This window comes from Ixodes scapularis, unplaced genomic scaffold (assembly GCF_016920785.2).
Source record: "Ixodes scapularis isolate PalLabHiFi unplaced genomic scaffold, ASM1692078v2 PGA_scaffold4__175_contigs__length_147842914, whole genome shotgun sequence".
In the NCBI taxonomy this organism is placed as follows: domain Eukaryota; kingdom Metazoa; phylum Arthropoda; class Arachnida; order Ixodida; family Ixodidae; genus Ixodes; species Ixodes scapularis.
Genome location: NW_024609879.1, coordinates 85,463,585 through 85,488,628, shown reverse-complemented (window position 1 = coordinate 85,488,628; position 25,044 = coordinate 85,463,585). Strand labels below are relative to the sequence as shown.

The 25,044-nt window shown below is 47.0% G+C and overlaps 1 protein-coding gene across 1 annotated transcript; it reads right to left on the bottom strand.

Annotated features, from left to right (window-relative positions):
- Nucleotides 1-1,388: 1,388 nt before the first annotated feature.
- Nucleotides 1,389-24,747, bottom strand: LOC8043350. Its single transcript, XM_029992403.4, has 2 exons — nt 24,666-24,747; nt 1,389-2,858 (listed from the first exon to the last, which is right to left on the bottom strand). The coding sequence occupies exons 1-2, from the start codon at nt 24,745-24,747 to the stop codon at nt 1,507-1,509; spliced, it is 1,434 nt and encodes a 477-aa protein (XP_029848263.4). The 3' UTR covers nt 1,389-1,506.
- Nucleotides 24,748-25,044: the final 297 nt, after the last annotated feature.

Here is a 25,044-nt window from a genome sequence, read left to right as displayed (position 1 = left end):
TCCCGTGCCGATTATTAGAAGGTCAGAACCACTGCACTATGGCGGAACAACTGACATCGTGAAACGCGTGCGGGTCATTCCATAGGGGATGGCGAACGTCGGAACGCGGCCGGCGCTAGTAGCCGACGAGCAAATCAAACAACGTCGAAAGTGCAACGTCACCGCTCTCGTCACCTTTTTCTGTGGGTGTGTTTCTGTCTTTCTAATCCAACCAAATGCGTAAAGCGTGCCGTCACTTTGCAGTCGTGGTCCGCCATTGTGCAGGGATACCACAGCTGCCAACAGAGGGCAGTCTTTCGAGAGGTGTCTGTAAGTGATCTCGAGTACGCAATTATTGTTATGCCTCGGTCTGCCGCGTAGCTGATTTTCGCAGCGTGCCGACATCCCGCGCCCTTTCATTGCATCTTTTTGGCACAATGCAATTGAGGCCTGGGAGTATACTGAACATGTTTACGGTACATTTGTTGCTACAAATCAACGCTATCCAGGATATTTTAAAATGAAAAAAAAAAAGGACATCGATCACTTCAGCGATCTTAAGTTGGCGGCAATGATGAGATAATCAGTATATATGTTTCATGTATGCAAGCACTGAGGCGTTAACAAACCTGACAAGACTCACGGCGATGTTGACGCTTAGAAGCACCCGCATTTCTCCAGTGAACAAAATGCATATCATCATGAAACAGAAAATCCAACTTATCTTGAATGCAGACTGCGGATTGCACAAACGTCAGCCCCTCACTTAATATCGTATCAGAACGGTTCCACACTACGCACAGAACTGTTCACAGTTAACGAACTCCCGACAGTTTAAAATCATTGGCACTGTAGAAAAGTATATGTATGATTAAATAGACACCATACCGAGAAAAATCTAACGTTCCCTTTCACGAGAAAAAAAAAGCATAAATGCACATTTTCTTGTACTCGAGTAAAAGATTGATTACACAACGTATGTTATCACAATCACATATATCGCCGTACTCGGACATATATGCAGAGTCACCTTTGCACCTAAACAGCTAGTCCTGAACACAACTTTTGTAAACTTCGTGAAAGCCTACTGACCCACTAAGACATAACACACATCTGATAAGGAAGGAGATATACATATGAAAAAAAAAACTTTTGTGAAAACAACCTGCAGCACAAACACAGGTCTCATCATTTTACCAAAAGGTCTCCAATTCTCTCGCAAGGCCGTTATTCACAGTATAAAGAGTGGCGTTTGTGATAACAGTTACATTATTCGCCGTACCATGACAGACATTACGCAGCTCTTCACTGCAGTATGATATGTACCGCGCCACAGTGTATCGTGCTCCATCATATCCACGGTACCAGGCAGCCTTATGACTTCTTGGATTGTGTTTCGGATTGTGCTCCTGCTTTCAACAAAGAGAACTGCCATCTCACTCGCTTTCAACGTTCTCGGGAGGCCAACCCTCTCAGAGTTCAACACCTTTGTAGCATCGTAGACCCGCGCTTCTCTCTTGCGGTCGTTCAGGCTATGGTATCCGGAATGGCAGTGTACCTCACTGACGGTGGGTCCCTCAGGAGCAGGGCCTCCTTGGGGAAGTGCACACAGTGCCGGATGCACCACACGACACCGACGATGGTGAAGATGGTGATGGACGTCCCGAAGAAGATGATGGAGCCGAAGATGCCGGAGTTCCTTTGGTGCCACTTGGCGTGCCCGGGATCCATACCCGGAAAGGCGGAATCGTTGATCTCGTCCTTGCTGATGCTGCTGGCTGTTGGCAATGCTTGGTTGGACGGGGAGGAGAGAATTGCACTGGTCGTTTGGCCCGTAGTGATTCGAGTCGGAGTTGTTACTGTCGTCGTGATGGCAAGCGGTGACGTTGCGGTTCTTGAGGTGGCATTTGCATGCGGCACTCTCGTCGCCGTGGTCGGTGTCTTTGTCTTCGGGGGAATGGACGTTGTCGGAGGCCGAATTGTCGAGGAGGTTTCAGCCTTCGAAGCGGTCACAAGCTTCACGCAATGAGCTGCTGCTGCAGAAAAGTTGCTGCTGCTGCAGTTCAGCTGTGAGAAGAGCAGACAGGGGATACTGCTCAGCTCTGTCCATGCGAGAATGGGGTGACCCGGTGTATTACTGTGATGAACTTTATTGTTGAGCCATACCCCTGAGGTAATGTTGAACGCCCAGAGTTGAGACTCGAAATTGAGTTCCCTCCATAGCCACAGCGTGCTGTTGTCCGCCCACGCGTAAGACTTGCTGAGGGAGGATGGATAGCCTGGACTTCCCTGCGACCATCGTAGCACGCTTGTCCAGTTCTGGTAGGAGGACGACCTCGAGGCCTTCCAGAGCACCGTGTCATTCTTTAAGGTGGTACCATTGTGGTACTTGTCCGTAACTATGTAAACGTGATCCCCTTGGTACCACGTGTGGGTGTGCGATTTCTTGGTCGGCATAACGGGCAACTTTGAAGCGTTACTTGCGTTCAGTTGTCCATCTTTGAGGAACCTCAGTATCGTACCGGTCTTCAAGCTGATGGAATGGACCTCGTCGTTGGTGCACCAGATCAGGAAAGAGCCCTGCGTCGAGTTCTTGTGATGACTGCTGGTGACGTTGTACCACTTGAAACCTTCGAGGGTATGTACAAGGGCGTGGCTGCCGTTGGAGAGCACTACGTAGAACGGGTTGGAACAGACCACTCGCCAGGAACTGTTTAGAGTCTCCGGTACCGTCGTGTGCTTCCACGTCCTCGAGCCATGTGGCAGCGACCACAGCGTTGTCGAACTCAGCAGGTGAGTGGTTCCTTCTGTAGACCTCCAGCCAGACATTGGAATGGCAAGGCACGGAACTACGGGTCCTGGCTCTGGTTTGGCTTTGACTGCAACATAAACCAGATAAAATTTATCAGTAACGATACAAGAACATAACAATTCATTGCTGAACGAAAACGGGGATAGTATGATTTCAAAGCACACAGTGCCTGTGAGTTCAGTTAGTAGAGCACTCCACTGAAAATGGAGAGATCCCTGGTTCGATATCAGGACCAGGCACATTCTTTCAGTCGCGCACTAGCCACCTAGCTCTGTTTGGAGATTTGTGCTTGTCCTTTGTCCCCCTTGTTTTCCTCTCCAGGGATTATTCTAGTGACAAAAGTTTAAAATTGTGATTTAGTATGTTCAATTCAACGAGAGCAAGAACATATGAACTGCTACCAATTGTTTTCGTCTTGCCTTATTTGACCAGACGGCCTGAACATCGAAGTTTCCTCCACTAAACTTCGATGTTACGGCCGAGAAGCATAGGTGAGAAGGTATACATTGCAAATTTGCACGGGCCCAATTGGACAGTACCACATTTAAAACATAATCACAAATATTTGATGTCCTTGATTTTGATAACATTGTGCTGCGGGCCGATGGTGTCAATAAATTAAAACAGCTGCTCAGACATCCTGGAGTTCGTGTTTGAACCGAAATGAGCGGTGGTGTGACGGCTGGATAAGTGAGGCCTTGTCTCTTTCAAAATGAAATGCAACTTATCGGACAATAAAAAAAAAAAAAAAGGTCGCCGTTTTTTTGTTTTTTTTTTTGCCTGTTTTGCAAATTAGTTGAGGCGACAGCCGATGCGCTTCGTGCTCTGCTGCACACTCCTTGCCACTGTCCGCAGCATCTCACACGTGGCACTGAAAAGAGCGAGAGGGTACCGGAGTTGCTCGCCGTCGCCTCCAAGGTAGCCTCTGTCGTCTGTTAGAACCGGTTGTACCTAGCGTTCCCGACATTCCTTTCGGCGCCGCGGACGGAGCTGCACGCCTTCCAAAAGGCCTATTAGAACCCAAGGTGCGGAAAAAAGATTCCTAAATAAATAAGCGTGGAATTCGTGTCGATATAGCTGTCACGTGACACTGGCGTCACATGGCCATGCAACACGTGGTGCGACATTACATGACACTAGGGAGTTTTCGTAGATCGTTTTCGCCGTCCCGCAAGGGCCCTCCGCAACCCGCTACGATAGCGGGAACTCCACAGTCAAGGCTATCGGCGCGCAGGCGCAGTAGCAACTTCTTCGTTGCGGAACGGTTAGCGGAGGGGGCAACGCGGTCTACGAAAACTCCCTACTAACATCACAAGGTCACGTAACACGTGATGTGACGTCACATTACATTATGACATGACATTGTCATGTAACACGTAATGTGACGCTACAATTTCTTCACGCTACACCGTGAAGTCCCACGGTCATGTAGAGCGTGATATGACGTTACCTGTCACTAACATCATAAGATCATGTAACACTTGATGTGACGGAGCATGGTCATGTAACACTGTGACGTCCCAATTTCCCAACGTGACACTCTGACGTCACATGTTCATGTAACACGTGGTGAAATGTCACAATTTACCCGCTAAACCTACGCAGGAAATGCTTTGCGTAACGGCACAGTATCACGTGACACTGCGATTATCCGCTAAATGTAGCGGGAAGCGTTTCCCGCTTAACTTGGCGGACCACACCGTACACGCACCGAGATCTGTGCTCCAAAACTTCGCCATGTTGGCTGTCAGCGTAAGAGCAAAGATGCGTAAACATCGCCTGCACCGTCTCAGTTGTCACATGCGGTTAGCGAGAGCGATGCGCCAACGACGGCCGACACCGTTATAATCGATATACCACACAGCAGCGATACAGCGGTAAGGGCCCGGGGGAGTCGAGCAGCCCAGTCGTGCGTGTCGTCTGATGAGTGCCGACGACTGCCGCTCCCAATCACAGTCGGTCGCAGATTACGGGCGCGGTTGCCGAGGGACTCTCTAGACGGGATCGCTGGCCGTTCCTAATGTCCCTGGCAGACTTGCACGTGACGCGCTACTTGTATATCTAGCTACTTTCTTTCGGTAACGAAGTGACTGCTTAGTTACTTCTCAAGAGAAGCAAGAACTAACGTATTTACGTTACTTTCTGGTATAACGGTACTCAGTTACCTATTGGGAGGGAGCGTGTACAACCATAGCCTCCTCTATTCTCACAAAGCCTGGCAGTTTGACGACGGAGACGTAGATTGCCCCGTCGCAGATCTGGAGAGCGAGGTACTGGTAGCACAGAGCATTTCTCAGGGAGTCTGGTATTCAGCGCCCAGCTTTTGAAGCAGCGAGGACCAGAAACATGCTTTTCAAACCCGACGAGAAAAGAAGCGGTAGCGCAAGGAACGCGAGGAGCACGAGCGGACATTCCATCGCTAGGGAGAAGTGCGTTTCGGCGTCTCGCCGCAGCGGGGCGCCCGTCACGTGGCTCTCCTCTCATTCGTTGCCTGCCGCTTTATCTTTTCAGTTTCGGCGGCCGCGTCTCGTAGTGATCTGCCAGGCTTTGTCAGTGTGGAGAAGGCTATGGTACAACACCATACATGTACCCAACCTAGTTCTTACCCCCGCCCGCTCCTGTGAGTTTCAAGGCGAAGAAACTAGATCAACAATAAAAGATATGTGCAGAAGGAACGTCACGACAGCCGCCACTGTTGTTCCTGATCGAGTGTTCGAAAAGCGAGAAATTATATGTATGACTAATATAAAAAAGCCTACTGCTTAAAGGGATACTACAATGAAATTTCGGCGCTCATTTTTTGGTCTATATGTGTTCAAAGGAGCAGCATCACATCGAACATACCAATATCTTGTTATAAACGTCACGAAAAGGAATTTTGAAACGAATTAAACGATTAGCAAAGAGCACCTGGTGGATGTCGCTAACGCCTCGCTTGTAATGCCCGTCTAAAAACCTTGACAGCTAGTGACGGAGGTTGTCTCGCCTACGGCTACGACGAGAGAAGAGGGAAAAGAGGAACTCCCCTCTTCCCGAGAATGCCTTTTGTGTGTCGCAGAAGTCGCTATTGTCCCCCTAGAAGATTATAGAAGATTAACCTGTCACTCAAAATTCGTACAAAAGCAGCCACTTCGGTGGCTGGAACGACTAGGCCATCCTCTCGACGTCAGCCTCGCCGTAGCTTTGCTCGTCCTGAGACGACCTACGTCACGATTGCGTTGGATGTCACGTGGTCTCCTGGGCCTTCTCCGAGCGCTTGCCAGAGTGGGCCGTTTATAACGAAAAATACAGCCACCAGGCTCAAAATACAAACGTGCGATTGTCATTTACAGATATTGTGGATCATATTCAACCTATTTTTGAACACGACGGGAATATTTCAAATTTCGTTGAAGTATCCCTTTAAACAAAACAAAAAAATTGACACATTTTGAGTAATAAGAAGTAAGGCGTTATTTTCGAGCTGGGGTAATGCGCCCATTTTAACTCTCAGTAACGAGTAATGAAGTTGGCTATTCTTTAAGCAAGTAACTAGTAACGATATTTAGTTATTTTATTTTAATAAGCTGTACATGTCATGGTCCCTGGTACAGGCTGAGCAGCGGTTCCACAAGTAGCGACAAACCCGCTCGCATGGAGAAGCTTATCTCGCGGGAAAAACGTGCCGCCCTCCAGTTAATTAGGGCACGACGTCACGACGACCGAGGCGCTGCAGTCGGTGCACGCGCTGATCGTTTTACGCGAATCTCGTTTCTGCGCAGCCGCAGTGCCCACAACTGGTGTGGGCAAATGCCGACCTGTTTGTAGGATGGATGGATGGATGTTAATGGCTATACCCTTTGTAACATGCGGTAGCTTGCGCCACCTAGCCGAAGTGCGTGACAGTGCAGGATAGTAAACCTGCGCTACCATGCGCGCCTCTCATTTAGGAACTTCGCTCTCGAACAGTTTCGACGGTAGTCCTTCAAAGCGGTTCGTTTAATCTTACGCTTACGAAAGCGGTGAAAACTGGCCATGTTGGTTGAGGGTTATTATAGGGCTTCCAGTTTTCTCTACTTGACGAATCGGAGCGCGCGGTGACCCTACAAGTATAAGCGGAAAGCAATAAAAAGGACGGGTGTTTCGTACGGTCGTCGTCCTTTCTGCTGCTTTCCTTTTGTTATTGTACCGGTCTTCTGCATTTACCGAGAAAAAAAAAAAAGCACAGATAAATAAATGCACCTAATATTTCGACGATAATGTGAAAAAAAAACAACATGGACACAAAAAATTCGACCGACCGTCTTTGTATTGTTATCCTATGGATGGCGCGTTTTCGGATAAATCCGAGGAACTCCGAAAAATACTCGCCGATAAAATTTTCGTTGATTCAGGTTTATCCGAAAAACTCAGAATTTCAGAATCCAAAAGTCAGAAAAGAAAACAGTATCTTAAAAATAATTTTTTTTTTATAACGCAGAATTATTGGTATTGAGTTTTCTTTCGAATATCAGATCATTGACAAAACTAGGTGAACTGCTTATCTCGTCAAGGTCCGATCAAGACAACGGGCCACTCTACTCCTGGGTCACGATAAAATTCGCCCTGTTCGGGACTTCGGGTTTCCAATATGAACCGTACTATTTTTGCTTCTTACGGGGAGCAGGGGTTGTGTTTTTATAACAGCAAAGGTTATGAACACTTAGATTTTAGAGGAAAACGGGGGGGGGGGGGGGGGGGGGGGTGACTGAAATTTCTATCGCCCTCGCTTCGCCACTTTCGTGCAACCGTGAGGTGGAGTGTTGGAATTATATCAGAAGAAAACTTCTCAGCCACTTCGTCTGCGAGTTTCTATATTTCAAAGTATCAACGTCCATTGAAGTTCCACGTGTTTGGAAGTTTTTGTCGTGGTACATCATGCTATAAGTTATAACCAATGCCGAGGACGCTAACCCCAAATTCAGCTGAAGAAATATAATTTGATACTAGAGAATTTTTACGAATTTAGGGCACAGCTTTTAAAGATTGTGAACAAAACAAAATTCAACTCAAAATAAAAAAAAAAAAAAATAAATAAAATCAGAAAACTATTTGGCGAAAAATAAACTCTGAAGACACGGAATCTCAGCTCTGACCAAGCAGCACAGCATTACTCCAAACACGGGATTAATGTGGGTCTACCTTAGGAGTCTCACGGGGAACCAAGTGGAATTTGCAACAGCAGATTGGTGGGGCCCTGCTCTACAGGGCGGGTCCGAAGGGCCGGGATACCGCACCACAAGCCAATCGCTGCAGGCGACGAGGTTCCGGTCTTTTGGTCCCTTGGTCCCGGTCCCGCCGTATGAATTATACCCTTGGACAGCCGCCTCTTGTACCTCAATTCGTCCCTGCAGAAAAAAAACCTTTCGAAAGCGTGATAAAAATAAAAACGTACTTTAAAAACTGTGATAACAAATACTTTACTAAGCCAATACAATCTACTCCGCAGGTCTGCATTATACAAAGCGCCTATAGCGACAAATCCTCCCCTATCGGCGTATACCGACAGCGTCTGAGGAAACGCATGCGCATCGCGCTTGCTGCGTTTTCGCGCATGCGCCGCGGGAGAGTTGAACAGTTGTCTTCGCTGTCTTGAAGGCCGTCCACGACGACAGATGGCGGCAGCTACTTCCCCAATTCAAAGGGGGAAAGCCCTATATAGACTGCGCGGGTCCAGCCGCTCTAGCTACGCAAAAGCTGATGTCTGCATGCCATTGGATTTTCTCGGAGTATTCCGTATTTGGTAATAACATCAAAATAAAAAAAAATGTCCCCACCCTCCCCCTTACCCAAAAAAAAAAAAATCAGCAGAGACATTTAAGACTGCTTACGCGTAGGAACTCGAAAGCATTCATACACGCAGCACGCTACGTCTTCCTTCAGCAGACGGCGGTCCGGCGGTGATGTCACGCTCCCCCACTGCGCAGGCGCGGCGCACCCGCCCGCTCCGGGGCTTCCGTGGCGAAGCATCTGCGTTGCTGTGCTTTTCTTTGTTTTTAATTTCTGAGGCTCGTCCGCTTTGACCTTGAGCGGTCCCGTCGTCTTCCGTGACGAAGCATCTGATATGACGCGTCGCAGCCAATGAGAATTTAGGTGCCGTTCGCGTTGGACAGACAACGCCGGCTTCGCTCCAAGAAACAATTAATGCTTTCACATAAAAAAAAAAAAAAAAGAAACGTGCAGCGTTTGCTGTGACACCGAAATGATCGCTGGGATCATCCTGTACAAAACCGGTTGTAGCAGACCACCTTGAAGAGCGACGGAGGGAAGGCAGCGAGGGGGCGAGAGCAGACAAGCGTACAGGCGGTTCCCATATAATTCATCACGCGCTCTGCGCGCGGCTTTTTTCTATTTTACTTGAATTTTTTTTTGTTTGATCTCTTCTTTGGATCCTGGCAGGGTGGAAAATCGAACAAATACAAAAGGCCTACACCTAATCAAAAGACAACGCGGAAACAAATGCACTTACATTATGTCGATTAGTAATATTGTAAGGAAACCCGTTCCCTACTATTGTCCATTCAAAGAAAGAATCTTAAACTAGTAATGTTCAGTTGGGAGGGTAATATGGTCAGTGGGTGTATTGCTCGGGTGGAACAATCACTTGAAAAAACAAGTGATGTATTCACCCATGTTAATTTTATAGTGCCCGTTGACTAGTTGAAGTAAATATCGATGTTTATACGAACGGCTTTTTTCTTGAGCTGAGATGTACCCGACACGTTGAGTAAGCTCAGGAATAGACTTTGCTTTCAGCATGGAAATCCCCAAAAAGAGGAATAATAATAATAATAATAATAAAAAAAACTGCACACTCCCCCCCCCCCCCCCCCCCCCCCCGAAAAAAAAAATATATATATTGGGTTTTACTGAATTAAAGTGAATAAAAGAGAAATTTCAAACTAAAACGAGTCTGCCACTACACGACGTCACGACGAGGCGTTCGCGTCCTCCGACTCGCCCACTCCCGAATTTTTGAACGTGACCTTCGCCTTTTTTTTTCCCTTTGACTTTCCCACTTATACGCGTGCATGTTTTGGGGAAATCAGGTCTTTGTTCTATCTGGCGGTCGCCACGTTTCCCGGCGACAAGGACAAACACATTAACCCCTCCGCTTCTTGTCCGCTGTCCCCTCGAAGTGGCGGCCGGCAAGGGAACCAAATGACCTGCGAACACACCACCGAGGGACAGGGAAGGGAAGGGGTAAGGAGAGGGGGTCGGGTCGTGCGTAGTGCCATTGTCAAGCGCCTGAGCTATTTTTAGAGGGGCCTCGGAAGAGAAGCCCTTGACAAGTCAGTGCGTCGTCTGCACTCTGCTCACGCCTAAGCTGGCATTGCGGGGGAAGCAACGGGCTTGTTGGAACGAGTTGTGCGTCTACCTTTCACCGCGTGACCATGCTTCCGCTGTACCATAGCCTCCTCTATACTCACAAAGCCTGGCAGTTCGGTGACGGAGCCATACAGCACCCGGTCACAGATTTGGAGCGCTAGGATCTGGTAGCACAGAGCATCAAAGAGCCATTTTTCGGGGAACCTGGACGTCAGCGCACAGCTTTTTGCAGCGGGGAGGACCCGAAACACACTTGTTCGCTCGGGAGAAGTGTGTTTCTGCGTCTCGCCGCAGCGGGGCGCCAGTCACCTGGAACTCCTCTCATCCGTTGTCTGCCGCTCAACCTGTCCCATTTCGGCGGCCGCTTCTCGTGGCGATCTGCCAGGCTTTGTCAGCATATAGGAGGTTATGGTTGTACCTATCAAGAAGGATATATAGACTCGCTGGAGCGGAGGCTGCTTATACCTAGCAATGGGATGGAGTGCAGCCCGAACGAGGGATGAACCCTAGTGAGATCGTTCTTGAAATTCTGCGCGAAATGCAGTATTTAAGGAGCGATCGTTTAGATTTGTTTCGAGGATATTAAACAGTCGTTTCGGGGAGTGAAGAACCCCTGTTTTGTTTTATAAATCTCACCTGTTAAATTTAAAAGAGAAACTGACTGGGTATACACGTCACGTGCCGTCCATTTTCCCGCTAACTTTAGCGGAGAAACTATATCGATCTATGAGTCTTGTGAGTCAGGTCACCTGACATCGAATTTCCCGCCGAATTTAGCGGGGGAACCGAAATGGTGTATAGATCACGTGTCCACATTGTTCCAGCTAAATGTAGCTGGAAATGCACGAACGGACTGACGGAGAGGCAGACAAATTTTTGGTATCAAAGGATTTGATAGAAGCAAATAAAGGCAGTTAATGAAACACAAAAACAAGTTAAAACAGATAGGATCATGTAAGCGCACATATACGTCTTATATCATTTATGTAAGTTCTGACGTGTTTATTGAATGAATCGTGTATGAAATGTTCGCTTCACCATTAGCGAAGCCCCATCTCATCTGCACGGCGTACGGCCATCTTGCTCTGGGCAAGCCGGCTTCACTTGAAGGGTGCCACCGCCGCTCCAGCAGGTCTTCTATAGCCTCTTTGGTACACCCACGCGCCCAGTGCGGGGTCAGGCGATGAAAGGGAGGCGAATGATTGTTCCGGCGAACGCGTTAGCTTCCACCCCACTGTCGGCTTAGGGGGCCCCCGTCCAAGGTTTCGCCTATAGGCCTCCCGGATCCCCGAAAGTCTGTCCAGTGGTCCGTTGCGCAATGAGGCATTGCGCCTGAGCGCGCGTGGATCATTTTCGAGAAGAGGGGAGGGGGGGTGGGGGGGGGGGGGGGGGGGGGGGCACGCCGGAAAGCGGGATCGGTTGATGGAGAATTGGGCGACCGTCGAAAGGACCGTATTAGCGCGTGAAGGGAAAACGACGGCGCGGGTGCTGGTAATGAATGAAGCGTTCGCTTTATTTGGTGTATAGCTGTATGCTGTGACCTTTGCTCCAGGAGGAAATAGATATATCCTCGTTTTCACCTCATGAACCGTAGTAAAAAAAAAAAAAAAAAAGATGTCTGGCGCCCCACGCGTAGGATTACTGATTTTCCCCGTTATGTGGATAAATGAGATATATGTAGGTGCATTTTAGATTACATATATGTTATCAAGCGTCCGGCGTTTTTTTCCTCGCATTATAATGCGTTCGATGACTACAATGGAGACCAAGGCAGCTAACTTTAGGTCTACCCACTAATCGTTCGAATCAGGGCCGGCTTGCTAGAACAGCGTCTCAGCTGAGACCGGGTGAAGGAAAGCATTGCAAAGGCAGGGGCGCGCTAGCGTCTTGAAATGCGTTTTGAGTCCCGTTCAGCTCGTGCGCCGGCGTTGGCAGTACTTTCTTTTCCCCATTCTCAGCTGGGACGCGGTTTCTGGCAAGCCGGCCCAAGTCAGCATCTCAGGATAGGAACGCCTCAGCGCTTGCGAGTCGGGATTCAAAGATGGCGGAAAGAGAAGGCCATGGCCTCGGCGGCCGTTGGAATCGGACGGCACCGCCACTAGTCGACCTGTGCTATGAAATCGGTTGTGGTTTAGCACGGACATTTTGTTCGAGAACATATTTCAGCGTAGTTGTTATTGTGAAACTATTCGTTAACAACGACTTCTCGACGTTTGTGAAGATGGGCACACGAGTGTACAGGTGCCGGGATATGTAGTACGTTTCACTCGAAACATTTCAGTCGTCTTCCAACTGCTTCAACAAGAAGTCGACGTGCCGTGCACGTGGCGTGTCTTTGTTTCAGGAATGTTCTGTACAGATTGACAGGATGATTTCTTTCGTAACATTCATAGGTGAGATATACCATAATTTCAGCTTTATTTGTGGTGTAGATGCAAGTAGCTTTTGACGAAAAGCTCTCTGATCTGCGTGCATTCACGCAGAAAATTCATTTCCGTTGCGTTGTTGCCCCGACTTACTTAAAAGCAGATGCCACGACAGATGCTATTGGAGATGACTATGTTTCGTACCAGAAGAGATGTTTAGAGTCTACGTCGAACTGATTGCTGCCAGACAGGGATAAGTTGATGTTGTATGACTTGTATATAAGCTCACAGAGGCGATAAATTTGCCATGCCAATGTATATACAACCCAGTCTCATGACTACATTACTGGCTGACCAGGAATCTTCATCCTTTGTTGCATGCATGGGACGAAGGACACAACAGTTTTATCCCGTTTATGTTGCGGTTTGAGATCAAAAACTTTTATTGTGAGAGAAATTTTCAAACTTGGAATTAGCAGATGTATAACAAGATTTATATTAGGCAATTCTAGCTGCAAAAAGAGGTCGACCCCCTTCAGAATAAATTCCAATGCTCGTATAAATTTATTGTCCAAACAACAACTTTAGGCCAAAAGGAAGATCGGATCACTAGTTTTTGCTTTTAAATACACTGCTGGGTCAGTTTTAGGCAAGAATCCTGTTATTACATGCATTTAATACGTCGACATTGTTGGTATTTATACAGCGACATATGGCCGTATTTGCACGTGTATATAGTGATAAATGAAAGTATTTGCCCACTTACATGGCGATATGTGGCCGTATTTGCTGCCATATATGGCGGTATGTGGCCATATTTGACTCACTATATTATCATATGACCATATATGATAATATATCGTCAACTCTGAAAGCAGATGGTTCATCTGCTTTCAGAGGTTCATACATCCAGCCTCCTCGTCATGCCTCATCCCGCGTAGACCATTCCTTCAAAGTACGCCCCATTTTTGCTCGCACCAACCTATTCAAAAACTCCCCTCTCCTCCTCGCTGTCTCCGATTTGAACAGCCTAACCAGCGATAGTGTATCGATCACCTCAGCTCAGATGTTTTCCAACGCCCTAACCAACGTATAACGATGTATGTAGTTTTTGCTTACCTAATTTTCACTAAGCATTTTTTTTTGTCTTTTCTGTTATTATATGTTACGCCAACGTCATCTTTTTGTCACAAAGTGCACTACCTTTGTTTATGATTGCCCCCCCCCCCCACCTATGTAATACCCGAAAGGGTTTTTAGGGTAAATAAATAAATAAATATATAAAATATATCAGGGCCATATCAGACGTTTTCGTACGGGTACAGTTATTTGTAATGCCGTTTTCAATCATTCTTCATCGTGTAATGTTTGGCAAGTATCAGTCATAAATAATCCATCGTGCGGGGATAATTACATCATTCACCATTTTCGTGCTTTAAAGTAAAGCCTGTTTATCTTGAGGCCTCGTTATGCACTCAGCCTGTTCTTGCAATTTGCATCAATGATTTTGTGCAACAATACTCTGTCAGTCTAAGAAAATCAGCTTCCCATCTCAAATGTTTTGCCCGGTTGGCATTTAAGAAAATGGACACGCTTGCATCGATAATACCTCGTTGTTATGACGGTAAATCCACGCGTGTTGCCTTCTCTTCCCCGCTCTAGCGCGGCGCCTATGGCCTTCTTTTTCGGCCATGCGGAAAAAGCACTGAGGCCTTCCTATAGTCTAGTCATAGTCTCCGATATACTGAGAAGACCTGGCAGACTGCCACAAGACGCGGCCGCCGCAATGGAAGAGGTGGAGCGGCAGACGACGGAAGAGAGGAGAGCTACGTGACTGGCGCCCCGCTGCGGCGAGACGCCGAAACACAATTCTTCCGAGCGAACAAGTGTGTTTCGGGTCCTCGCCGCTGCAAAAGCTGTGCGTTGACGTCCAGGTTCCCCGAGAATTGGCTCTTTGATGCTCTGCGCTACCAGATCCTCACGCTCCAAATCTGCGACCGGGCACTCTATGGCTTCGTTGTCGAACTGCCAGGCTTTGTGAGTATATAGGAGGTTATTGTCTAGGAGGTGTTTCCCAAGCTCGGCATTCTGATTTCCTCGCACGCACTCTTCTCCTTCTCTCTCTCAGTTTCTCGGCGCATAGAAGTCTCGAAACCTCGCTGGAAAGCGTAAAGCAGTCGAACTATGGTACCTGGAACGCGTCTCCGACTAGTGTGTTCACCGCGTTCATAAAAGTGGTCCTTTGGTTTCCGCCTGGTGACGTCATAAAAGTGCCATGCTGTCGCCGGTTGCGATCCTGGCGGTGTTCCCGCAGCGGTGGTGGACGTAGCAGACGCCTGTTCTGCTGCAGGTCGCTCTCCGGTGAGGCTGTCCGCGGAAGCTTCGGGAGCCAGAAGTTGGGACGCCGTGACGAGAGCGACACCCGCGTTCACTCGTGCTTTTCGCCAGCATTTCTACGTCCAACCGCCAGGATCGCGACATCCGATAGCATCACAGTCCGGTTTTTGTGACGTCATTTGTTGCCACCTCGGAACGACTTTTGAGTAGTGGGCAGTGTAAGGATCGACGAGAGCTCCGCGGGTGGGCCGTTAGCACCAGGGAGATTTGGCTGGGGGAAAAGCGCTGTTGTAAACACTTCCCTTGGCGGGCGACCTCGAGAGACAGGCGTACTTTACGACGCGAGGTTCGGAACGCGCGTTTTCTGCCGAGAGAATCGGAGCGTGCGTTCCGGGCCGGAAAAGTAAAGTTACACCACCACCGCCACCAGAGCGCAGTGGCTCTGGCCGGCGCTGTTTACATGGCGCGTTTACATCGGTTTAGTCGTTCTCGCCCGAGTGTGGGGGGTCGCGGCAGAACGGCAACGTCAGACCGCCTGTGGCAGAATGAATTGCGGGATTGCTCACTTAGTCGGCGCTATCCACACTGGGGTCGGTTGTCCGCTTTGCCATGCGAGAAATGGTTTTGCTTGCATCCGAACCAGCCCGACCTTTGACCGTGAGATGTACGCAGACCGCGGGTTCCCACCCGGGAATACAAGCAATTCCCAAGTGGCGAGAAAGTGAGCCGATTGGTTGGCGGTGGGAAACGCCTGTCTCACAACGCGTCGAGGATTCGCCGGTCCACAAAAAGGGGACGGACCAACGAGTAACTTGGATTAGAAACTCAGCAAGTGAGTTCAGTTCGTGCTGGGGCTCGAGAGCTGTCGCTCCGTAATCGAGTCAGGTCGTGGGATTCCGAGGGACTTTTGTCCCCGTAATCGGGACGTAATCCCACGAGCCAGCCAACTCCCGAGCTTGGAGAAGCTAACACCCGACCACCTCCTTCCCAACCCCGTACAGGGGAAGTTACCATTTCGCAGTATCGTATTTCTTTGTATTTTCATTCGCTTCAAAAGTATTAAATTGTTTTGTTTAAAAGTAATTCCCAAAGTCAACTGAATTAGTCGTCGACGGCCAAGGGAAGCAACTTCGTCTCCGGCAAGACCCGCCCAGCTTCCCACAACGAAGCCCGTCACCCCATCCGGACCTGGCAGTCCGGACGGCGCAAGGTGACCAGAGGAACGAAAGAACCCGTACTGGCAGGATAGGATACGTATAAACACACCAGTCAGAGCCGCGTTCCAGGCACCATGGTCGAACCACGGAGCGTTTGCACTCTATTAACGGACGCGTCTCGCGCAGATTGGTCGCATGCGCGCATGCGCCGTGTGTTTGCGTGGCGAGAGGGAAAGTGGGTGGAGCCGCTTACGAACGACTGGCGCTTTCCTCACCTCCTCGCAGCTCGCATTGCAAGCGGGGCTCATAAACCACGTGACCGCGACAGAGCAGTTGGAATCACTCTGCAGTCCAGGCACACCAAGCTCCGCTCACGCAGGCGGTGCCCGTTTCGAAATACCCAGATGGGACGCAGTATGGGAAATATTCCCTGGCGGCATAACTGTGCGCGTGACTGCCGAGCACGTGCGGAAGGCAAGCTTCCACGGTTCTTTCGCAACGCGCGTTCCACGCCATCAAGATTGCCGTTCTTGGCAGCCTACGAATGTGAGCTCGTTCCGAGCGTGCGGTCTAATCAGCGCCCTCAAATATGGCGGCCAGGGAGTACTCCCTATTGGCGACGTGCGCAATCGAAAGCGTCGCGGTGGTTGGCCGAACGCTGACTATGACGTCAGCAAAGGAATTCTCATCGACGGAAATAAGAGGAACGTAAGAACTTCAATTTTGACGGTGTTGGCTGTGTTGGCATCAAAGCGCTTCGATTTCAAGCTTCCACCATGTTCACCACAAACACCATCGGACTTGTTCGCAAAGTAATGACGTCACGAGAGGGAAGCATATGAGGGCGCCACCAAAACATCTCGGCACTAATAGGGACTTTTACCAAACCGTTACCCTGTTCCGCGTATACCGCACTACTGCGGGACGCGCGCTTAAAAGCACGCGGTATACGCGGAACAGGGTAACGGTTTGCTAAAAGTTCCTATAGAGTGTATTCCCTGGCCGCCTTATTTGAGGGCGCTGATGCCATCGCGTGCTCGAAACGAGCTCACATTCATAGGCTGCCAAGATCGGCGATCTTGATGATGTAAAATGGTGTGGAACACGGTAATGGATTGTCCCAACAGGGAGCTTTCGCAGATCGTCTCTTCCGTTTCCACCAACCTAGGGAAATCGATCTGCAATACCTCATGACGCGCTGTCCCCAGTGTCGCGCTGCGCTTCGGTAATTGCGCGTGATTCCCGGGTCTGTGCTAACATGCGCTGCTGGAATCTATTACGAAATTTGTTACATATGTGTATTTATTGTGGTCCAACGCTTTCTTCCCTCAAATACACTCGACTCGATTTCTTCGAGGAAAGCGCCAGATGTGGTTGGCTTTAAAGTAAAACGGACAATAGCAGAGGCGAAGCTAGGCTTTGGTGACTGTTAAGTTTTTGCACTTTTCTTTCATCGAATGATCCTTAGTTTTGCTTAGGAAGGTATGTTCTTGCGGCGTTTGTAACCTTTCTATAATAAGTGAAGTGAGTTTTTTTTTCTTTTTTTTTTTCAGACACACGGGCTTGGGTAACGGATCAGAAGGCAGCCCTGCTCTGCCTGACGAGACGACCTAATCACCGCTCTTTACCGGCAAACGCGGGATTTTATTTTTAGATAAAAAATTAGGGAGAACGTTTGCACTTAGCACCTAGACGTTACGAGTTCAGTTTTCTCTCTTACTGATGTCGACAGGGTTTAGCGTAACAACCAGACCAATTCGTGCTAGCTGTCTGCTGGCTGGGGTCTTACAGACCCCAGCTTAGAGGCCAGCACAAGTCGCTGACAATTTAAGAAACGGAGGGCGTGATTTCGTTTTCGTTCGTTTACGTTTCTTAAATTGTCGCTACTGTAGATAAAACTCAAATTAAAGAAAAAAAATGGAGCGAAAAGACGGAAGACATGTTGAAGGAGCACACACAAACATACACACACACGCACACACACACACAGTGCTGTTTTACCCCTGCACGATACAGCGAGTAAATAGACGCTTTGAAGCAGCTGTGCATGGGCGCCGCCATGACACCGACCTTCAGTTTTTGTTTTCTTTTATTCCGTAAACTCCACTTCATCATTACGACAGCGGGAGAGGTCACTGCGATCCTATACACTCCTTGGTCCTTCTCTACAGCAATTTGCCTTTCTGGAGGCTCGTCAACGCCAGCTTCGGTAACTCGGCATCTCGCTAAGACCGTAGAAGGTCAGAAATGGCGGCTGTAATCTTGCGCGTGGGCAGGGGCGTCTATACTTTTACGGTGGAGGCGTGGGGGAGGCAACACGTGAAGACGAACTTTCTTTCCGCCGCACAAGACTTTCCTACCCCAAATCTGGCATTTGAGACAGAGGGTAACTAAATATATCTCAAAACATCGAAAAAAAAATCGCGGTTTCTTGTTGTGTTATGCAAATGAACTTCTGCGACGGTCGAGGCGCTGCACACTTTGCTGCACACAGTTACACTGCCCTGTTTTAAATGAGCGGACTTACGCTCCGCTAAATTTAGCGGATAATGTTCATGTGACACTGTGGCGTCACTTGGCGCCATGGCATCACCTAGCACTATGATATCACGTGACGTCGTGACATCGCCTGACATTATGGTCTCGTGCGGTGCCATGTCATCAAGTAATACTAAACCCCCTCTTAATTTAGCGGAGATATTCTTTTTTTCTTCTGCAAAATGTATAGCGAAACATTTCTCCGCTAAATTTAGCGGGGGCGTCGCACTGCGCGTGCGCAGAACGTGTGCGCTTGCGCAGTGCAATGTCCCGAGCTGCTTGAAAGAACCCAGTAGCACAGAGTTTTTTTTGTTTTTATTTTGTTTTGCTGCAAGAAATATCTAAAGAGAGGTCTGGAATAGGTGGATTCTAAAACTACTGTATCTATAAATTACTATTGACGCAAAAAAAAAAAAACCAAATAGGCAAGATTTGTTCTTGATTGTTCAGTGCTGATTCAAAATAAACTTTGGTAAGCAAACAAACCACGATCTGGGCTTCTCCCGCCCGACCCAGCCTGATCTAACTTGGATGAAAGTTTAATCTAAGTTAAATCGGGCTGGATCGGACGGGTCAGAGAGGGCAACCGATGTTTACACTTGGATTAGGACAGCTCGCTCACCCGGATTAAGGGAAACGGGATTACGTCCGCACTCCGATCGATATGGAGCAATTAGGGTGCAACGTACCCCGCTGATCCATCCTACCAAGCATGCGGATCGTTGGCATCAAGGACTTTTGTAAAGGGGGCTTTTCCTCCATGAGAGGGGCACCGATGGAAAGCGAGCTTGGGAGGGGGTCGTTCCGTTGCGGAGCTCCCGCGAACAAAGAGTCACATTTTGTGCACGGAGTTCGTTGGAGGAAATTAAAATTTTGTTTTGGCACGCACGAATAAACCACGCCTCGCAGAAAGTTGAAACTCGGTGAAAATGTGACGCTACAGCGGTGGTGATATAAAACATAAGTTTGAAGTCGCGGCGTTACCGGGAATAAAAGATAAAACAGAAACAGAAGCCTAATATGCGTCAAACCAAAATACAACAATGTTAGACCCTGTGGCGTTTATTTCAATGAAAAGCTTGTAAGCAACGAAGAAAACAAGATCTACCTTTTTTTCTGACAAGTGTGTTGTTTTTTTTCTACTGAAATAAATGTTAAAAGTTTATAGTTTTTTTTTTTTTTTTTTTTTTTTTGGGGGGGGGGGGGGGACTGTTGGCGAATTTTAGATTTAGGTGGATTTCGGCTCATAGATATATTTTTTTCTGTTTTATTATGTGTTTAAGTTATCGTCACGTTCCCAAACTTTTGCATTCCACTACCACGGCTAGTGCAACATTCTAACGGAATTTCAGCTTTCTGCAAAGCCTAATTTATTTATGAACAAAAAAAAAAGTTTTATTTACGTGCCCTGTAGTTTAAACTTTATTTATTATTAGAAAGGATAGGTTCTTATAAATTAAAGCCGCCAACTTCTATGACATTGACGGACCTCATACGATGTATTGTATTGAATAAACTAATATACAAGGAGTTAAAAAAAAAAAAAAAAAAAACCAGAACAGTGTTTTGGGCTCAGGTAAATAAACTGTGCATCGCAGAAAACTCAAACTACGCGAGAATGTGTCTCTAGTGGTCGGCATAGAACGCGAAAGTTTGAGAGCATCACGTTACCTGGATGGAAAGATAATTGAGAAAAACTAAACTTTTCTTTGAGCCGACGTCCACCTAAGCCTGCTACCCTCAAAGCAAGAAATGACACTGTGGGCACATGTAGCATCTACTTCAGTGAAAAAAACAACAAAAAACTTGTCATCAAAAAAGCAAATATTGTCCTTTTTCTCGCTGAGAACTGCTTTCCAGCGATATAAATCCCACAAGCATCCACAATGTTGATTTCTGCTTTGACAATATTAAGCTTAGGTGGTGGCTGTCGGCTCGTAAAGAAATGTCGTCTTCATCAATTATCCTCTGTTTCTACTAAAGTCACGTTTTGAAACTTTCCCGTTCTATGCTAACCGACAGCGTCACATTCTCACGGAGTGCGAGCTTTCTGCGATGCATAGTTTATTTACTCAGGCCGAAAAACACGGTTCTCTTTTTTTGTGGAGCGTATTGGTAATTGCCCGAGGTTTGTGTTGAGTTCATCGATACCCACAGTGCAGCAAAACGTTAAAGGTGAAACATGTTTGGAATAAATTACGAGAAAAAAAATATCTGAAAAGCTGATAATGTCGGACTTCTATAATTTTAATACCGTTAAAAATAAATCAATTTAAAGAAAAATATGTCTTTCAATCTGAACTGTGCTTTTTACACTGATACATGCGCGAGGAGGGCTGTGAAAACGGTGCAAGTCAGAAACATGTGGGTTGGAATCTCGCGATGTAGACACAGTCGTCATAATTGTTTTTAAAACCCACTCTTCATTGTTTACGCAAGTAACACTAGTTTTTCTGGTTTTGCATCTAATCAATAATTACCGCATAGTGACTTTACAGGAGCACGACTATCCCAAAACGCCTGTGATTTGTTGGTAGCGTCCCCAAATGGTCAATAACAACAAAAAAAAAAAAAAAAAAAGAAGAAGAAAAAAGAAAGCCGAGTGGTTTTTGGCGTCGATTAAGGCACCAGTCTTTTAGGAAACGTGGGTTTGAATCCCACCGCTTCCAATCGTTCCTTTTGACGCAATGAATGTTAATCTCTCCAAACAATGCATACCTTTTCTTTTAAAGGCCGGCGAAGTGTGAGATCGATCATTTGATTCGTTCAAATCAACTGGCGTTCAGGCATTCACGATCATAAATAAGTATTGAATGGTTCCGGTCATTAAATGGGTTTAGTTATTGAATCTCATCATGCCAGATTGTATGCGAAATGACAGGAAAGAATATAAAGCAAATATAGTATGATATTCGCGCTATGTATCAATTACATTCTGTAAAATGTTAATTGTTACGACATACCATTTTATGATGCGAGTTATTTAATAGTTATTTAAATTTGTTTGTTGCTGACTCACCCACTAGCTCGGGGTAAAGTCATTGCCGATTAAAGTATGATCAGTGACAGATCAAGGATTAATTGGCAAGTGCGCCTTTCAGGGGAATATTACTCTCTAAGATAAAACACACTGCTAGATTACTTTAAGTTTTTGAATGCTTTACGAACGAAACTTCAGTCCAAGTTCCTTATCAGCTATAATTCCGTCAGATTGTCATTATTATAAGCTTCCTGGTTCTTTATTGTTTTGTTTACAACCCTGGATTATGTTGCTTTCTTAAGATGAAAGAAGTGACTTCAGGCACGGTCCTAGCAGTACTTCTCTTAGGGAACTATACTTTGAGCTACACAGCGGTCGTAGTGTGAAATGCCAATCCGTTTCTTTTATGCTCTCCGATCGCTTTTTTCTCGCCTGATATTGTGCGATCACTTGTTGTACCATTTTTTGCTCGTCTGTCTGTTTAACTACCCTTTGTCGTGTTTTTCTAACCATGTGATCGTGAGTTACCAAGTAGCACAGTTCTTTGAACGAAACATTGGTTTCTGTTTGACTATTTAAAGCCCTTAAAGCCCCCCCCCCCCCCCCCCCCAAAAAAAAAAAAAAAAAAAAAAAAAGCCAAGGTGTAATCAAATTTGACATTCTTTGACTAAAGTTTGTGGTATTTTGGCCCTAAAATGCGAAAGAAGTACCTTAGCTAATCTTCTCTGCCTGGCTGTTTCGTTATCGCCTGGCTTCTTTGAACCTTAATCACCAAACGGGTGCCAGAGTTAGGCGTTACTGTCATGTTTGTTCGGTGGTGACCTTGCATTGTTGGGTGTAATTTCTCGAGCAAATGCGAGAATTAGGCTTCACGGTTGGTTGCTTGGTTGTCACGTGACATCTTTTGCTTATGTCTGGCATTGTTTGTCGAACCCAGTGACGGATTCAGAGGGAGGGAAGTTGCGAATGTCCTGAACACCCAATCTAGAAACGCCCGCACCTGCCCCTGTATTCGAACAACAGAAAAGTGAGACCTGGTATTTCTCCGACTTGGGACCAAAGAAAATCTACGTCGGTGTTAACCAACGCCTTGGAACAAAAACCTGATTAGGTCACAGCTAGGCCCCTAGGATTCTCGGCAAAGTTACGATCTTCTATGACGTGCTGCCTGGGTACCGATAGTAAAACTATTGTGCATGGAACCCGTCTCTGACTGCTGTATTAGCGTCCAATTCCACCCATACACAGATTGGGCTCCAGAAGTGGCAAGAAATGACGTCACTAAATCTAGCGTGCCATGTTATCGGATGTCACGATCTTGGTGGTAGTTCATAGAAATGCCGGCGGAAATCACGAGCGATCGCAGGTGTCGCTGTCGTCGCGGCGTCCCAACCCCTGTCTGCCGATGCATCCGTGGTCTGTCAAGCTGAAGAAGAACAGCCGTCTGCCACATTTAACACTGCCGCCGTGACACCACCAGGATCACGGCTGACGACAACAATAACACTTGTATGACGTCACCAGGTGGAAATTGAGGAACCACCTTTGAGGACGCGACAACCACACAAGTTGGAGACGGTTTCCGGTCACCTTTGTAAAATCCTTACTCGCGCCTTCATAGAACGTCAGGACCTCCATAACACTCGACAATCTACGTCGAGGAATGAAATGGTTGGGTGCAGCGTAGCAGGAGCGGCATAACTGTGATTTTTGTTTGCCACTCAGTAAAGTTTGCTGGGAGGAAGGCTTATCACTGATGAAATCTGTATAGTTGTTAATTAAGCCTGGTGAATATGGCTGGTTATGAACGCATGGGACACTTTAGCCATTGCCTCTCAGATAACAAGCCGAGACTGCTAGATTTTCTACTTCACCTAGTGGAGGTCAGTGCAGAGCTCAGATCGGAGACGAGTGCTGCGTTGGCGTTCTCTTGGGGCGCGCCTTTTCTCTGATTGGATGCGAGTCCCATGCCAAACGCTGACGCCAGCATTCGTGTTCTTCGATAGGGGACAAAAAAAAATTCGCTCACGTGGGGTTCAAATATGACGTCATCATGCATACGTGATTTTCAGGCGAGTCAGGAGTTTGATGTCTCATTAGGCCGTGTTAACTTGCAACAGCGACTCAATGTGATACGAAGAAAATTGTAGTTTAAGACTGCATCGTTAAGTCTGAAGTAAGTTAATAAATTACCGAACGCGCTATAAATTACATGGGAAATATGAAACTGGAATTACAAGCGCGGTAATATTTAAATGTGGCGTTTTGAGCAATCATTCTTCATCGAAATTAATTTTTTTTTTCTTCAGGAAGGCTAAAATTCTTTTATCGAGGCGATAATAAAATATGCTTGGGTGCTTGCCATTTTTGTGGACTAAAAAGGGCTGATATGGTATTAAAAAAAAAAGAAAACGAACGACAAAGAAGGTTAGATCTAAAAAAAAAAAAAGCCGCCAGTGCAATTTAATAATTCATTTTGATATCATACCAAACAAGATTTCCAGAGAGATAGTCGTGTTAGTCAGAAAAGAATTCCACAAAGACGCACACAGCTCTGAAGCTAACCTGAGCATATATAAATATGGTAAAAAAAAAAAAATCATACTTTTCAGGCTAATTATTTCGAATTCAAAACAGTTGATCCGGTTAAATTCTTTATATAAGAACGGACCACGCAATGTTTCGCCGCTCCGCAGATATAAGCTAACGCTCTTGAAAACATTGCGCGAGCTAACGCCACGAGAATGATCGCCTTACGCTTCGTAATCAGCCCTTTCATAAGAACTGCGTAATTCGGAGTAAGGTCAAAGGCTAATCCCCTATTGAAAAAAAAAAAAAAAAAAGAGAACCTCTATTTTTTGAGATCAGGTCAAGAGGCTGCTATAAAACAAAGAAAGAGAGAGATATTTTATATTTGAGGTAAGCGAAGAAATAATTGATAATCCATTTTTGCTTTTCAATTGCCTTATATGTAACCCCGGTAAAAATAAAAAAAGGCAAAATCACACGCACAAACAGACCCACACGCACAGACGAAGGATGCAGATGTGGTTGAGAGCCGAGGGAAGCAACGGGATAATGGATAATCCATCTTTTTCTCCCGCCGTCTTATACGAACGGAGAAGGGCTTGAAATAAGGGACGGCTTACCCGTGGCGTTGGGTTCCCCAGCTCGCGCAGCCTGCACGAAGATGCACAGTGCGGACAGGCCGAGCAGGAGCGAAGTCGCCATGTTTCGCGTGTTATGAAAGCGTTACAAACCCCCGGAGCTCTCGGTCTCGGTGAGGGGATCACTGAGAAGCCAGGCGACGACGGCGGGATCGAGCGCTGCGGAAACGCCGCTGCGGCCGTCGCCTGGAAACCAAAGTTCTTTTCATGTTCAGCTTTTCTTGTTTTGAGAGAGAGAGAGATGGAGAGAGAGAGAGAAAGAGGGGGGAGGCGGAGTAGGGGTTCGTCAAACTTCCACGAGATGGCGTGCGATGACCGGGAGCGATTTTGGATTCTCGGATCTCGTGGGTTGCGCGACGTA